General features: G+C 58.2%; 2 protein-coding genes across 4 annotated transcripts in view; one reads left to right on the plus strand and one right to left on the minus strand.

The window, feature by feature from the left end:
- The window catches only part of SMG6 (SMG6 nonsense mediated mRNA decay factor), a 279,430-nt gene extending 276,108 nt beyond the window's left edge, over positions 1-3,322 (plus strand). For all 3 annotated transcript variants that reach the window (XM_053568504.1, XM_053568503.1, XM_053568502.1), the window contains one exon: positions 1,497-3,322. In XM_053568504.1, the coding sequence (XP_053424479.1) occupies positions 1,497-1,627 (131 nt within the window). In that variant the 3' untranslated portion in view covers positions 1,628-3,322. The remainder of the gene's footprint in view (positions 1-1,496) is intronic.
- Positions 3,323-3,405: 83 nt separating this feature from the next.
- On the minus strand, positions 3,406-8,885 carry HIC1 (HIC ZBTB transcriptional repressor 1). The gene is made up of 2 exons (XM_053568511.1): positions 7,872-8,885; positions 3,406-6,433 (listed from the first exon to the last, which is right to left on the minus strand). Exon 2 carries the CDS (start codon positions 6,411-6,413, stop codon positions 4,269-4,271), a length of 2,145 nt encoding a protein of 714 aa, XP_053424486.1. The 5' UTR covers positions 6,414-6,433; positions 7,872-8,885; the 3' UTR covers positions 3,406-4,268.
- Positions 8,886-16,614: the final 7,729 nt, after the last annotated feature.

Here is a 16,614-nt window from a genome sequence, read left to right on the forward strand (position 1 = left end):
TTGCCTGACCTGAGACTAGGGATTCTCCTGGTCTAAGGCCCAGGGCAGGAATGGTGGGGCTGCACACAGACACAATAGCCAGCTGGGAGGCCTCCACAGCATCACACATGGCCACACTAGCCCATACTCACACTGCCGAGGAGCTCAGCCCAGGTAGCTGAAGGTTCTCTAAGCCATCCTCTTACCCAGGGCCACCTTCCTATCCCTCTCTGCCCACCACAGCCCCTTGCTCTGTATCACACTTTCTTTCCTTTTCTGTTCTTCTCTCCCCACCACGTACCTCTCCCTCCCTCTTCCCCCAAACTCCAAACTCTCCCCAGGCTGAAAGCCAGTTCCCAGCCTCCCTGCCTGGAGCTGGCAAGTCTGAAACTGCTCAGGTCAGACATGGATATTTGCAGTCCCCCAACCCCGCCAGCCCACTCAGTCAGGGAGCACCACAGGACATTTCCTGTGCCGTACTGTCTGCCGGACCTCCGTCAGGAAATGCCCAGCCTGGGACTAAGGAGTGGACCTGCCACCCAAGCAGGCATGCCAGGGGTGGGGGTTGTCACTATATGAGTGCTTAGCCCCTGTTTAAATTCTAACATGTTAAAGGTTAGGGAATTAGGGAAAGAGAGGTAGTGAAGAGATTGTACTTAAAAAAATGATATCTGTGCCAATACAGAAAGATCTTTCAAGTACATAACATCTGAATAAAGTATGGCTAGTATGATCACAAGAGGGGAGAAGCTTATATATTACAAGTATGTGTACTTAGAAATGTGTATATAAAGAAACCTGGAAGGATACACAGTCTTGTACCCCTGGGTACAAGACAGAGAGCTGGGAGCATAATACTGACTCTACTTTTCCTTTTTACTCTACTGTTAGACATTTTCACCAGATATGTGGATTACTCTTATTTTAATAGAGGAAATCATTTAGCCGTAGCCTTAGAGCCCCCTTGGTGCGGCTCTACCAAGGATCCTTTCCTGCCTCTCCTCAGAGTTCCTTTTCCCCACATCTAGGAGCCATGGATATGTTTTCTATTCCTTCTTCAGTTCTCTACCCCTAGATGCCTAACGCATCAACCTACTAGCTTTTGGAGGGAGAGCATGTGCAAAAAGAGGGGTTTTGTGATCAAGGGCCAGCTGTGCAGTAAGAAGTAGAAGGCAAAGGGCTGCTTCTGCTCCCTCAGTTCCAAGTCCTAGGAGATAGATGTGTGAAGACCAGTGGGTTTGGGCAGCTCTCAGTCACAAGGCAAAATGCAGTCCTGTGCAAGAAGTGGGGTTCAAAGCAGAAGCCTAACTTGGCCCTTTCTAAGCCAATAGGGAGGGGCACCACAGGCTGAGAACCTGGATGAAGGAAGGGACTTGTTTCTGAAAGGGAAAGGGCCAAGGAATAACTGGCCTTGACACCCCCACCCCCAGGACCACATTCTCCTCCAGGGCAGAAGAGGCAGCCAGTGCCTCTGCACCCTGCCCTCAGTGAAGGCCTTTGCTCTCTCATGCCAACAGAAGAGCCAATCCGGCTACTGCGGGAGGTGGTGCTGTTGACTGATGACCGGAACCTGCGTGTGAAAGCACTGACAAGGAACGTGCCTGTGCGGGACATCCCAGCCTTCCTCACATGGGCCCAGGTGGGCTGAGGGGGCCACACCAGGGCCCACCCCCATGGAACCGTTCCTGAAAGGCCACAAGGCACCCAGTGTAGCACGGAAGATGCCCATGTGCCTGAGCCACCAATCCACCCAGACAATAAACCATCCTCTTCCAACCCACGCCGTGGCCATGCTGTGGGGGAGCTGCTCCTCACAGAGCCCCTCCCAAGGGTTGGGCGGAAGCTGCTGGGACCCTCCTGGGCTGCCGAGATTTAGTAGGGAGGTGGTTGGCTACAGCGACAGCAGGTGGGCAAGCCAGAGAGGCTGCCCAAGCTCTCAGCCTCTCTCCCTTCCCTTGTCTCATTTCAAGGCTGAGGGAGGGCCTCTCACCCTGGGACTCAGCCATTCTCTGACAGAGATGGCAGGCGTTTTAGAGTTTTCATCAGATGCAGGCGAATCATAGGTTCCTTTAATCTTCAGAACCTCTGTCCTGAATATGTTCAAGGAGCTTCAGTTATTTCACAAAATTGCCCAGGGTGTGTCTCTATCTCACTGAGGCCTGGATTTGAATTCCCCTGGACCTAAGTTGGGTTCTGGATGCCATGTCCCTAACAGCAGCCCTGGGCCCCCACCTTCTCTATCCCCAACCTTACACATACCCCTATCCTCTGCTCTTCTTTCTGCCCTTATCAGTCTGGGTCTTTTGCACTCCTGAACAGTAGAGGAAGGGACATCTGGTCTCAGGCCCCATACATCCTGGTGGCCTTTGCCTGCTCTTTCCCCTCATTGGCCTTCCTTTCTCTCTAGTTCCCTCTTCAGGAAATTTCCTCAGACTCTACTCAATTCCCCTCTTCCCTCTTCTTGTCCTCCTTCCCTCCAGAACACCCCCTTACCCTCCTTCCCTTTCTAGTGGATCCCTTCCACCTCCCTGATGCCCTCAACTTCCTCACCTCAGTTCTGTGTCTTATGGGTTCTCACTCTGAATCTTCCTCTTCTCCTACCTGTGGCAGAAACCTAGTAAAGCTTTCCCACCCATGTCCTTCTACCCCAGGCCCCTGTGCTCTTGAGAAACTTCCCAGGCTTACATAGCCCAGACAGTAAAACAGTCCAGTGCCAGGGTGTAACATTGCCTAGCCTGGAGTTTTTGTCATTTCTGCCTTTTCCCTTGACTTCCCAGAAGAAATGATGCAGGAGCCCTTTAGCATTTGAGTGTTTTGTTGTCCTTTTAGCTGATACCCATGTTCAGAACCTCAGCAGGAAGGCTTCCTGCTGGAAATGAGTTCCTCCAACCCAGGGGCAGGGATAAGGACTAGGGAAAGACAGGGTTTTGGTGGAGCCAGGGGTAAATCTTGGTGGGACCAGTGGGGAAACAGAGCCCATACTCTTGACTGTACAGCCTGCACAGGGGATGGGAGCACGGCTCTGGCCGCCCTGAGGGCCAGGACTATGACAGAGGGAGGGGAGACTATGCATGAGAGCCAAGGCCAATAGTTTTGGGATCATGAGTCCCCCAGACCCTCAGAAGACTGAGCTGGGGTATAGGGTCCCTGCCTCTCCTTTTATATCCCCTGACAAAACTGATGACTGGGTGGGAGGGAGACACATCTCTCCTTTCTGTCCCATTTGCAGCACTGGTTTTGTTTCCTTAATAAATTTTTAGTTTCGAAACATACCTGACCTCTTGCTGATCTCTTTGTGGGACTGGGGAGGTCCAAGGTCCAAGCCCCTGCACCTGTGTGAGGGTGGCCCTTTCTGGCTCCTTCACCCACCATGTTCAGCCCATCCAGGTCCTTGTGCAGGGGCAGAAGAGAGTGGCAGGGTCGGGGTCCTTGGTTACTGATTTATTGCTGTTTGGTTGAGTATAGAAAATGGAAGCGGCTCTGGAAGAGCCTGTGTACAAGGTAGGAAATATACAAACGAAGAGGAGGGAGCTAAAGAGACGGCGGTCCAGCCCAGCCCAGTCTGGGCTCGGGATGGGGGGCTGCCCGGGGCGCATGCAATAAATATGGTCCGGGGCCCCAGGGAAGGGAGGGGGACACCTCGGGAGTGGGAGGCCTGGTAGGCCAGGGCTGTCTTAGCCCTCTGACTCCAGAACTCCCGCCCTTGGTGGTCGAGGAGGGAAGAGTTGGCCCTGGGGCTAGTGCCACTTGTGCAAAATGAGGAACTTCACATTATCAGTCCCGGGGCGGGCGGGAGTGGGGGCGGGGCCCTCCGGCCGGCTCAGTCCCCTCCCCACTCCCTAGCTCGGCCCGACGCTCCGACCCCAGCAGGGGGATTCACAGTGAGAATGGGTGTGGTCGCAAGGGCCGGAGGTAGGGCTCAGAGTGCCCCAACAGTGACACCCCTCCCCCTAAGAGCAGCACGGAGCTGGGGGAGGGGGCCAATGAACCACAGAAAGAGGCGGGAGAGGCCGGGGGTCTCCTTTGGTCAATGCTGATATCAAAAATATAAATCTCCCTTCCCCCATCCCACCCCCGTCCCGGGGTTTCCCCCTACCCCCGGGCTAAGGCACAAAGCAGTGAGGCCAGGTGAGGCCGCAGAGAGGTGGGGCAGCCACTGAGGAGTCGCTGCGGCTGCTACTACAGTTGTACCCCGGGCGGGCGCGGTGTGCCTGCTCTCTGCCGCTGCCTCTGCCTAGGGGTGCGGGCCAGGCCCACAGCAGCGACAGGGCAGGCTGACAAGGGGCGCTCTAGGTGGGAGAGAAACGGTCGATGGTCCTGCCGTCGGGTCCGGTGGCCAGGTGAGCGCCCTGGCTCAGCACCTCGGCGGCCTTGTCGGGGCTGAGGCCCAGCTCCGCGGTGAACTTGGCCAGCGGGTAGAGGCTCTCGAGCGCCACCTTGGGGTCGTGCAGGAAGTGCGTGGTCTGCGCCAGCAGCTCGGCAGCAGCCGCCTTGTCCTGCTGCTTCAGGCTCAGTTGCTCAGCTGTGAGGCGGGCCACAGCAAAGACGCCCTCGGGGAAGTCGAGCTTTCCCTTACCATCGGGGCCAGGAACGCCAGGTAGCCCTCCTAGGCCTGCCAGCGCCCCGGCCGCTCCGGCCGCGCCACCGACGGCGTGCATCTTCATGTGGCTGATGAGGTTGCGTTGCTGTGCGAACTTGCCACCACACACCTGGCACTCGTAGGGCTTCTCGCCAGAGTGGATGCGCATGTGCTCCGTAAGGCGGTACTGGCGCGTGAAGCGCATGCCGCACGCGTCGCAGGCGAAGGGCTTGAGGCCCAGGTGGCTGCGCATGTGGCGTGTCATGGTCCCACGCTGCGTGAACTTCTTCCCGCAGATGGTGCACGGATAGGGCCGGGTCAGCCAGTGAGTCTTCTCGTGCTGTCGCAGCGTGGCCGGGTCCTTATAGCTCTTGTCGCACGACGCGCATCGGTATGGCCTCAGCAGCTCTCCCAGGCCACCCGGAGCCCCAGCGACCTTGTCCCCACCACCGCCAAAAGGGGGCCCTAGGCCGGCGGCGCCCGCAGCCACTTCAGCCGCCTCAGCCCTGCCATACAGCGCTTCCTCCTCTTCCACGTGAGCCTCCACGTGCGCATTCAGCTGCTCTGAGCTGGGGAAGCCTTTGCCGCAAGGAATGCACACGTACAGGTTGTCACCGAAGCTCTCAGGCTCGCCATATGCCAGGTGCGGGCATGGGTAACCCTCGAGGTGGCCGCCAGGCGGGCTGGGATCCTCACTGCTGCCAGTCTCCTCGCTGCTGCTCTTGTAGTCGTCGCCGTCGCCGCCCGTGACAGGCACGTCCAGGCTTCCTTGATAGCGTGGAGGTGGTGCTAGGCCAAGCGTAGGAACCCCAGGCGAGGTGGCCGGGTCCCCACCACGCTCCTCCAGGCGCTCGCTGGGGGAGCCGCGCTCCCGGACCAGCTCGTCACCATAGCTACCCAGACCCGGCTCGTGCTTCATCCAGCGGTAGAGGAGGCTGGGCCCGTCGGGGCGGCCGGGGGGCTCGGGTCCCGGGCTGCCACCGCCGCCACGGAACGGGTCCGGAGGCGGTGCGGCCTCCTCCAGCTTCTGGAAGGGTAGTGGAGGCAGCGGCGGCAGGGCGAGTGGTGGCTCTTTGTAGGCGGTGGGGCCAGTGCTGGGAGGGCTGTCTGGGCGCGGGGGCAGCTCGCGCTCACCCAGGGGCCGCTCGGGAGCCGCAGAGCCGGGGGGGCTCTTCTTGGACAGGTCCAGGCCACAGAGAGGGGAGCAGCGGCGCTCTGGGGCACAGAGTGCGGCGGCTGGGCCAGGGCCTGAGGCGTACAGCTCCGCACAGTGCGTGTTGACTGCGGCCTCTGGGCCCGATGGCGGTTCCGCCGCAGGCGGTGGCGGAGGCCCCGCTGGGGAGGAGTAACAGGCCTGGATAACGGGCGTGGCGGCCCTTAGGCCCCTGCCCGGCCGCCCGTAGGGGGCATAGCCGCCACCGCCGCCACCGCCGCCCCGCAGGTGGCAGTACTTGCCATGGCGCTTGAGACGCTTCTTGCACAGCGCCACGAGGTCAGGGATCTGCAGGTAACTGGCAGCGGCCAGCACGGCGCCCAGGCTTGGCTCGGCCCCCGGGGCCACGGCTGCCGCCGCTGCTGCCTCTGCGCCGTCAGCCAGACGGCCGGTGTAGATAAAGTCCAGCACCAGGCGGAACACGGCCGGGCTCACCATGTCATGGTCCAGGTTGAGCAGGTTGTCATGCACCACCAGGGACTTGAGGTAGGCGCTGCTGGCCGCCAGCACGTTCTTGTGCGCGCGGAAGAGGGCGTTCTGCACTACGATGATCACGTCGCATAAGAAGCCCTTGGTACGCTGGTTGTTGAGCTGCAGCAGCAGCTGCCTCGAGTGGCCGGGCGCCTCCATCGTGTCCAGCATCGTCTGCCCAGCACACTCTCCTGCGGGGACACACACCAGCCGGGTAAGAGTCGTGCAGCGCCCTGGCCGCCTGGACTCAGCCTGGCGCGTCTCCCCTCCACTTCCCCTTCCCCTCAGCTGAGCAGGGGCATGGAGCACTGCGGCCTGAGCACTGACTAAGGATCGACAACCTCCAAGAGTGGAAGCCTAGGCCCACTGGCCAGAAGCAGAAGGAACAAGAGAAGAGCGGCGCCGCTGGAGAGGAGGCCAGGCTGGCCCGAGCTCCCAGGCCCCGACGCCCACTGGGCACACGGGCTGGGTGCTGGGGGCTTCCGAGGAGAACACTGTTCTGACGAAGTGACCCTTTCGGAGACAGTTACCCGATTTAAGTAAAATGTCCGCTTCAGGAAAAGTCATTCAGGGCGGAGAAATTTGCCCAAGTAGGGAGAAAGGGAGCCGAGTAAGAAGTGCCTCCCGCCTCGGGAGAAGTTGCCCCAGTTGGGGGAAGTGATACGAAAGAGGGGGAACCCGGTGCCCGCCGTGGCGCCGCCCTGGCCGGGGGCTGTCAAGCCCTCGGTTAGGGCCCGGGCGGCAGCTGCCGGGCGGGCAGAGGAGGCAGCGGCTGCCGTGGCGGGCAGAGCGCGAAGGCCGGGCCCGGCGCGGGGAGGGCGTTATATCGGGGCAGGAGGCTGAGGCAGGAAGCAGGTGGGGGGGAGGGGGGAGCCACGCAGCTCCCAGGGGAGGGAGGGGGCAGCGCCCCGGGCGGGCACAGAGCGCTGCCGGCTGCGGCCCTAACCCGGGCCTGCGCCCCACCCGCATCTCGGCCCCGGCCTCGGCCTCGGCCTCGGCTCTACATTCACCGACCCGGCGCCTCCCTCCCCTGCTCCCCTTGGCCCCTTCTGCCCTGGAACTACGCCGCCCCAAACTTGGGGAAAAGTTTTCTAACTTCAGACAGGGCGGGAGGAGCGCCAGCCGCAGCCCCTCGGCTCGCAGCCTTTCCTCACAGCCCCCAATTCCGGCGGCCAAGCGGAGCCCTGAGGTCCCCTGCCCGCCTGCTCGCCCGTCCGACCCCGTTCCCCGCCTGGCCCGCAGGGCCTCGCGGCCCGTTACCTGTGGCCAAAGCCGACCGGGCTTCCCTCCCCGCGGCCGGCGGTGGCAGCTCCTAGCTGGCACCCCACCCGCTCGCTGCCAGGCTCCAAGCTGTGCCAGGGCAGCGCCCCTGCCAGCCGCACGCGCCAGCTCCCCTTCCCTTCCCCTTGCTTCTCCAGCCCATGTGCCGACAGAGCCGCCCGGGTCCGCTGACCCCGCTGTGAACCCGGCGCAGATCAGCGGCCCAGCGGTCGAGTCCTTTACGGGCGACACGGGGAGCCCTGAACGCCAGCCGCGATGGGGCGCCCGCGCCAGAGGATGCGCCAGAGGCAGCAAACGCACGAGGACCGGGCTGTCCTGTCCCTCCCAGTCCCCAGCTCCAGGACCCACCTGGGGGGCATGTCGGAAGCCCCGGGCCCGGCTGCCGGCGGATCCAGGGGGGACGTGGCTGCGCTGCGCTGCCCTCCGCCCGCCGGGCCCCCGGTCGGTCTGTCCTGCTGGTCCGTTCTCCCCGCGTCCTGGTCGCGTCTCAGCCCTGCCGCGCTTTCCTCACACTCTTATCTGGAGTGGCCCGGGGCAGCACGCTGCTGCGGCTATGGCGCCACCTTTCGGACGCCCAGGGCTTTACGCGGCACCGCGGCGACTTTTACTCCTGCGCACCTGGGCTGGAGGCTCGCAGATGCTGAGCTGGGCTGGGGATGAGGACCTATATCCGCAGGTTCACCTTCCCAGATGCGTCCACCTACGAACCCAGGTCCCGCGCCTGCAAGCCCCATAAACCCTGGGGTTTTGAGCTGAGTGTTCTCAAGTACACATTTCTATCTATGTAGCCCCAATATGGAAAAGTCCAGCTTGCAAGGAGGGGACTGGTGGGAGGGAGGTTATGAAAATCCTGAAAGACGAAGGTAGACAAGATCTCGAGGGGCTGTTTTTAGACATTCCTGTAGAGAACTGTCCACTTGGAGCCCCCCCTAACATACCCACGCATTCAGGCACAAGGATTAGGTATGCGCAGCATGAACTCGTTTGTACCCAGACCCTCTCTAGGCACTGACACTTGCAAGAGCGCATGTTTACACAAACACACAACCGCCCCATCCCGGAAACTAGGGCCCTCCGTGAACCTAGGCAGGTGTTACACAAACAGTCCTGAGCTTGCGAATCTCCAGAGGGAACCCAGGAGAAGACATTCAGGTCGATTGGAAATGGCTGGACAGCGCCTACTGTGAGTCCACAAAGGTAACCTCAGGCCCCACATTCCCGTGTAAGCCGTTTTGAACTACCCCGCGTAAATGGCTTTTTCTCCAACCCACCCACCCGAAAGAAACATGACAATAGGCCCTGTGGCTCAGGACCCCGGCAAGGTCTTGCACTCCACTCGAAGGCCAGGTTCGCGCGGGTGACGTTTCTTCTGCGAGGAAGGGGACCCTGCGGTAGCGCACCGGTGCTCGCACAACTACTCCGGAAATGGCCCCGTGCGGCCCCGCGGTGGCACCAGGCCTGTTACGAGCGCCGTGTCTCCGCGGCCCACGCTCCGCCTCCTCCCCGCACCTCCTGACCCCCGCCCACACGCCGGGTGGGGGGAGTCTCCGAGAACACCCGCAGCTTCTGATTGGGTGCGTCTTCCTCGGCGGCCAAGCGTGAGGGGCTGGAGCGCAGTGTTACCATGGTAACCAATGAGATTCACCCAGATCACGTCTCTCTGAGGCCTTGGAAAGCTTAGCAACAGCGCAGGGCCAGCGGGGGCTGCGCTCGCCGCCCCCCGCAATATCCTCTGGCCTCCACGCCCCCGCCAGAGGTACTGGCTGAGTCACTCCGCAAGGGGCGGCGGGCGCGGCCACTAGCGGTCCCTGACATAAACCAAGGTGTTGTGCGCCCCCTAGAGGCTCCCTTTCCTCCGCACGCTGTTGAAAAGCTGTGCCAGGCAGAGGCTCCTGGTTCAAACAGGTCCTTCTGACTCAAGCCACTTCCTGAGTCCACACCTCTCCCTATTTCCGCCCTATGTTCTGGATCCATCTTATCCACGCCCTCTTTTCCGTCTCTCCATGGCATCCTCACTAGAGAAGTAGTGAGGTCCCAGACATGAAAACAATGGAATCCAGAACTGCTGGCCTCTAGGGCAGGTGGACCCTGACATCTCTGCCAAGGGACATACTGTGGGCTGAGGTGGAAAAGTTGGGAGTGTTGAGGGGGGATGGAAAGGTTCCTCCAAAGAATGTTCGGCCAGGCTTCGACGAATGAACAGGAGTTCTCCAACCAAGCAAGAAGGCATTCCCAGAGAACAGAATCCCTGGAACAAAGGCTAGGTGACAAGAAAGGGGAATTCTAGAAGGCCAAATACCAAAGGGAATATAGGCCCTCTCTGACCCCATCCCCTGCTTTAGTCATTTCTCCTTTTGTTAAGTTCAGGTCTCAGCCTCACAAGGAGCCCCTCGGGGCTATGTGTCTTTTGTGCATTGGAGTCTGTCCAATCCTGCCCCATCCCACAATCTGCTGTGCCCACAGTCTTTGTGTTTATTCTTCAGCACTTTTTCCCTGTCAACTTCTCCTAAGTTACCTCACCGTCCCTAGCCCGTACCCTCATACCTCCATTGCTTCATTGCATAGGGAGGGTCTCACAGCCCTGCCCTCAGCCCATCAGCAGTTTCAGGGCCCCTTTGCCTTCCTATGGACTTCACCCTTCGACCTTTCCTTCCTTCTCCAGCACTGCTGGCCATGCCTCAGGCTGCTTCTCCCCATCTGGTCCAGCTCCTCTCTCTGAAAACATGTCTCCCCTGTTTAATATTTTTCTACTGTGGAGATGAAGCTAGGGCTAGGCTGGGCCAGGATCATTCATTGCATGCTACTGTCCGGGGGAGCTCTGCTCCATAGGGCATGGGCTTTTCCTGCCAACCCTGACCTCCAGAAATATTAACTCCTCCAACCAATGGTCTCCGTCACTCCCTGGAGGTCCTTCTCTGCCAAACTGCTGCCTTTGGCTTCCTTCACTCTTTACCACCCTCATATGAGCTCTATCAACGTTCATCATGACATAAATGGGCCCTAAGTTAGACTCTGGGGCCCATAGGCCACTGCTAACCTCCCCTCCACTTGCTGAGGCAGTTCTTCCTCTTACCCCTACTCCTGGAACCTTACCCACAACTCCCACATAGAGGACTCCACCCGTTGCTCATTTATTTTCTTTCTTTCTTTCTTTCTTTCTTTTTTAAGACAGAGTCTCACTTGTTGCCCTTGGTAGAGTGCCCTGGCGTCACAGCTCACAACAACCTCCAACTCTTGGGCTCAAGACATTCTCTTATCTCAGCCTCAGGAGTAGCTGGGACTACAGGCACCCACCACAACATCTGGCTGTTTTTAGAGAGGGGGGTCTCACTCTTGGCCAGGCTGGTCTTGAACCTGTGAGCTCAGGCAATTCCACCCGCCTCGGCCTCCCAGAGTGCTAGGATTATAGGCGTGGGCCACCGCGCCGACCTCCATTGCTCATTTCTGAGGAGCGCAGGCCAAGCTCCTCAACGTCTGTCTTCCCTCCGGTCTCCAGCTCTTGACTGGTACCTGATCTCCGCTACTCCTTCCCTCCCAGGCCCAGTTTCCTCCGCTAAAGCCTTCCAAGACTCCGGGGCTACCCAACTCTCCTTTTGCTTTGATGCCACAGCCTTAGCAGCGTCCTAGGCCACTCCCTAGGTTACCTCTCCTGCCCGCCGCCACCAGAGGATGACGACACCGCAATGGCCTTGCGGTGTGTGACGCCGCCGCAGGGTATCCTGTGACGTCATGGAACCCTTTGGTCCAGAAATTGAGGAGCGGGCATGGGGGCTACCAGGTGAGGACCCCCAGAAGTCACAGAGTGCTGGAAGGGGAGAGTGAATAAACATGCAGCCACCCGCTGCACCCTCCCTGCACCATCTTCCCCAGTCCCCAGCCCTCAGTTCCGGAAAGTTAACCTTTGTAGGCCCGAACAGGGGGCGTGGGCCACCCCGCCCCCCGTTCCTACTTCCGTGCACTCTCCTCCTCCTCTCAGCTCCCGGTCGCCTTGGTCCCCACTTTCCCCCCTCCTCCCCGCCTCGCCACTATAAATAGCCCCTTTTCCCATTTCCTAAATTCCCCGCTGACGTCGGCAGCGCGTCAGTGTGTAGGAGCCGCGGCCGCATGAATGAGCCGCCGCACGAGTACTACGCGCGCCTATAAAAGCCGCCGCGCCGGCCAGGCTGCAGGAGGCGACCGGGCGCTGGCGCAACGCAACCCGCCAGGTAAGCGGGACTGACCCACCGACGGGCCACAGATGGACAGATGCGCAGACACGGACGGGAGGGCAAGGAAGAGACCGGCCGGGTGGCGGGTTGGAGGACCCCTCCAGAATGGGGATAGGGACACGGTAGAGGGAGGAGGGTCCCTTCGCAGCCCGTGGAGCCGGGGCCAGAGGCGGACACAGAACCCCACGCAGCACCTGCCCGGGCCTGGATGGAGACACAGCCACTTCGGAGGAGCATCGAGTAGAGGACGGAGCCCAGAGTCCTCAAGGCTTTCCCTTGGGCTCCTGCGCCATCCTCCCAAGAAAGTAGGGCGAAGGTGCTGGCAGCCCAGGAGACCCACCCCCTACTCCCCCTCAGGCAGCGCGGTGACTCAGCCTCGCTGCCCCGGGCCGGCTGAGCTGGGGCGCGAAGAAGAGACAGACACCCACCTCCTGCCGCCCTGGCCGCTACTCTCTCGGGACCCCCACCCCGCATTCTACCGGGGCTCCCCCTCCCCGTCCAGTCCCGTCGGGCTATCCCTGCTGTGCCCACGACTTCCCGCCTCTGCTATCGGAGCTGTCCTCTCAGGACCAGAGGGGGCGGGGCCTCGGCCAGACGGCCCCGCCCCACCCCATGACTCCCCCCTCGCTGCCGGAAGTGCCTCCCTCTGGGATGTCTTGACGTCATGCGACTCTGACGTCAGGGCCCGTATATGTCCGAGAGTGCTGGGACTGAGAAGGGCGGGAGACGCGGGGGTGGAGCAGCTGCGCCCCCAGCCGCGGGCGACGGGGGCACCCCCGCCCGGACAGCGCGCCGGCACCTTGGCTGTAGACTGTTTACTGCCTGGGCCTCCCTCAGTAACAGTCTCCAGTCACGGCCACCGACGCCTGGCCCCGCCCCAGAACCGCGGACCCGGCCGTCCGCCGTACCCCGGGCCCCTCTGTCCCTCAGAGTCCCGCAACCCCGTGCTCCAAGCCAGCGCCGCTGCTGTCCGCGGTGCTGATCCAACGCAGGCGCGGCCATCCAAGGGTCCTGCCTGGATGCGTCTCCAGTCCCCAGGGTCAGTGAGGTGTGGCCGGCACGCACACACACTCGCTCAGGTCCCCCGCAGTCCCGCTCCAGGGCCCCGCGGTGCGGCACCCCACCCCCAGACCCCCGCCTCGCTGTCCTGACGTCAGCCGGCCGCGAACTGCTGCGGCTCTGTCAGCGGCGCGCGCCCCGCCCCCGCGTCTCCAGGGCAACCGTGGCTTTCGATTGTTACTGTGGGAACCGGAGGTAACAGTCTACAGCCATGGTCGCCCCGCAGCACGCCCACGCGCCGCTCCTCGCCGCGCCCTGCCAGCAGCGGGGAGGGGAGATGCAGAGCAGAAGAAGGCGGGGGCGGAGAGTCAAGCTTGGATGGGGGCAAGTCCACGATGAGGGCAAGAGGTGCTGCACAGGGAGGGGGGCCCTCCCAGGTCTGACCCTGCGTGCCCACCGAGGCAAAGAAGGGAGCACGGTCTGTGGAGCGAACCCACAATCGTAAGTCTCAGTGACTGTCCTGTCCTCCCAGTTAGAGAAGGAACAGTTCTGGGATTTGAATTCTATCTCCTCAGTGGGAGGGAAGCTGCTGGGACCCAAAGGCATGAAGGAATGTCGTTTGCGTCCTAGGGACTGAAGAGGGTAGACAAGAAAATTTTCTTAAATACACCACAACCTCCTTCTAGGAACCCTTAGCTGAGTAGGCAGAGGGCAAAGAGTAAACCCTTGCTTGTCTGTCTCCTGACAAAGTCACACCCTCCCCTTGCTCCCTCCACCCCTTCTCCCAGCCAGGATAAGAATGGTCCCCAACCCTCGGGTAGCCAGTGAGCTTGTAAAGTTAACTTAGTCCCTAAAGGTTGCCTGAATATATTAGCATTCTTATTTCAGTATATCCTAAGGTGCTAATTCCAATTTGAGACTGTCTCTCAAATTAGTCCTGAAGTGGAGTGAATACCACAGGGGCTGAAGTCTGGTTGCACTAGTGAAGGGTGAGCAGTGATCTCTTCAAAAATATTGTGTGGGACACCTGCCTCAGCCAAAATCATCCATTGTAGGTGCTAGCTGTTGAGTATTGGGTACAACTTCCCCGGGGATAGTGTTGGGAATGGTTAATGCAACCTAGCCCCCTCAGCCATTAATCCAATTTCTCTACCTCTCCACACCCCCTCCTTTTCTAAACTACTTCTAGACACTGGGTGTTGGTTTTCCTGCTGATCAACACCCACTTGGCTCTCCTACTCCACCTCCCCCAGGACCCTTATGCCTTAGATTAAAATGTACTTGATTCCAGATTCCATTGGTCACATTCCATTCTATGGGCAGACTGAAGTGTGTGTGGGTGGGAATGCACTGGGAAGCAGGAGGTCCAACCTGGCTTCATCAACTGGTGGTTATTTATGGGGCCATGTTCTGTTTCTGAGTCTCCTGTAAAATGGAATAATAATCACTCCTTCTTGGCAGATGTGAGGATCAGATAGGATCATGCAAGTAAAAATCTTTGAAAAGAGCAGAATGCTACTGCAATCATGTATTCTATTAACCTACTATGTGTCCGTGAAGAGGGCAGGCTGTTGGGAAGAAACCTCAGCTCTGGGTACATAGATAGAATGAATGGAGAGGGGAATAACACCTTTCTGAACAGACGCTCTGGAGGTATGGAGCTTACACATTTTTTGCTAAGAGATCCTTTTTCTTAAGAGCTTTAGGGATCCAAGGTGGAGTCAGGGTAGAAAAGAGAAATGGTAGGGATATTCTGAAAAGAGGCCAAATCTTCTGTAGTTTGACCCCCTATGGAGAATGTGGTCAGAAGGGAAAAATCCAGAGGACTGATAGTATAATGTAACAGTTGCATAGTATCTGATACATGTGTATTAGGAAGGTGAGGGCCCAGGCAGTACATAAAGCCCAACAAATAGTGAATGGTGGGTGTCTCTGTTCATCTTCTACAGTACAGCAGAGAAAATAAATAGTAAAGGTCAAGACTGCCAGTTCTTGGATCTGAATCTGACCTTGGGTAAGTTACTTAGTCTCTCCGTGCCTGCTTCCTCAGTTGTAAAATTGGGTTAATAACAGCTTTTACTTTTTTTTTTTTTTTTTTGTAGAGACAGAGTCTCACTTTATGGCCCTCAGTAGAGTGCCGTGGCGTCACACAGCTCACAGCAACCTCCAACTCCTGGGCTTAAGCGATTCTCTTGCCTCAGCCTCCCGAGTAGCTAGGACTACAGGCGCCCGCCACAAGGCCCAGCTATTTTTTTTTTTTTTTTTACTGCAGTTCAGCCGGGGCTGGGTTTGAACCTGCCACCCTCGGTATATGGGGCCGGCGCCTTACCTACTGAGCCATAGGTGCCGCCCTTTTTTTTTTTTCTTTTTGAAGACAGAGTGTCACTATGTCACCCTCAGTGGAGTACTGTGACATCACAGCTCACAGCAACTCTTGGGCTTAAGCAATTCTTTTGGCTCAGCCTCCGGAGTAGCTAGGACAACAGGTGCCCGCCACAAGGCCGACTATCTTTGGTTGCAGTTGTCATTGTTTAGCAGGTCCCGGACAGACTGGGTGTATGTGGCCGGTGCCCTACTCACTGAGCTACGGGTGCCAAGCCAGGTCTTTACATCTTGATGTTTTAAGAGTGGGCCACATTAAAGCTTCTGCTTATCACAAAATCTCATACAAGAGGCTTGGCGCCTGTAGTTCAGCAGCTAGGGTGCCAGCCACATACATCGGAGCTGGCAGGTTCAAATCCAGCCCAGGCCTGCCAAATGACAACTATAACCAAAAAATAGCCCAGGTGTTGTGGCAGGCGCCTGTAGTCCCAGCTACTTGGGAGGCTGAGGCAAGAGGATCACTTAAAGCCCAAGAGTTTGAGGTTGCTGGGAGCTGTAACGTCATGGCACTCTATTCAGGGTGATATAGTGAGACCCTCAAAAAAAAAAAAAAAAAAAAGGCACTCAGTGTTATTCCTATTTCTATCCTCTAGATCTCATTTTCCTTAGCTATAAATTGAAAATGTTAGATTAATAATTCTTCTGAGAAGCTTGCGCTCCCTTCCTGGTAGGTCACGTGAGAATCACAGTGGGGGCTTTTTTCAAATAATATACACTTACCAGAGACTTTTATTCTACCCTCTAAGCCAGTGGCTTTCAAATAATTGCGTGGGAATGAACAGGGGCAGTTTGTCAAAACATAGATCCCTGAGTCTCAGTAATTCTGACTAGTCAACCTGGAATTGGCCCTAGGAATTCAAGTTTAACAGATAATCCTGATACAAGTGGTTCATAGAATCTGTGCATGATGGGGGAAGGGCACAACCCTGTAAGATCCTCTTTTTCCTGGACAGCAAGTGGGAAATATATCCCATTTGTTGGGAAACAGTGGACTGTATGATCTGTTTCCTTCCAGCTTGGACATTCTGTGATTCTTAGGAGGAATCCTCCTCACCCCAAATGTGTGCCACCTAATATTGCTCTTCTCTACCTTGCCCCCCACCACATTGATTCTCAGTATCTTTTGCTCTCTCCTTTAATCCTAAGTAGCAGCAGCAGCCAGGGTATGCAAGTCATTTTCATGTCTTGAGACCTTGCTAAAGCAAGCATCCTATAACTACCAGGAGAGTATGTGACCCCTAAACTGCAGATCCATCAGTTACTTCTAGAAAAGCCAACAATCTAAATTTTTCTAAAATTTCAAATCTAGGCTGGGCGAGGTGGCTCACACCTGTAATCCTAGCACTCTGGGAGGGCAAGGCGGGTGGAATCCCTGAGCTCACGAATTCCAGACCAACCTGAGAAAGAGCGAGACCTCATCTCTAAAAATAGCTGGGCATTGTGGTGGGCTCCTGTAGTCCCAGCTACTTGGAGGGAAGCTGAGGCAAGATCACTTGAGCCCA

This window comes from Nycticebus coucang, chromosome 18 (genome assembly GCF_027406575.1).
Source record: "Nycticebus coucang isolate mNycCou1 chromosome 18, mNycCou1.pri, whole genome shotgun sequence".
Taxonomy (NCBI): Eukaryota; Metazoa; Chordata; class Mammalia; order Primates; family Lorisidae; genus Nycticebus; species Nycticebus coucang.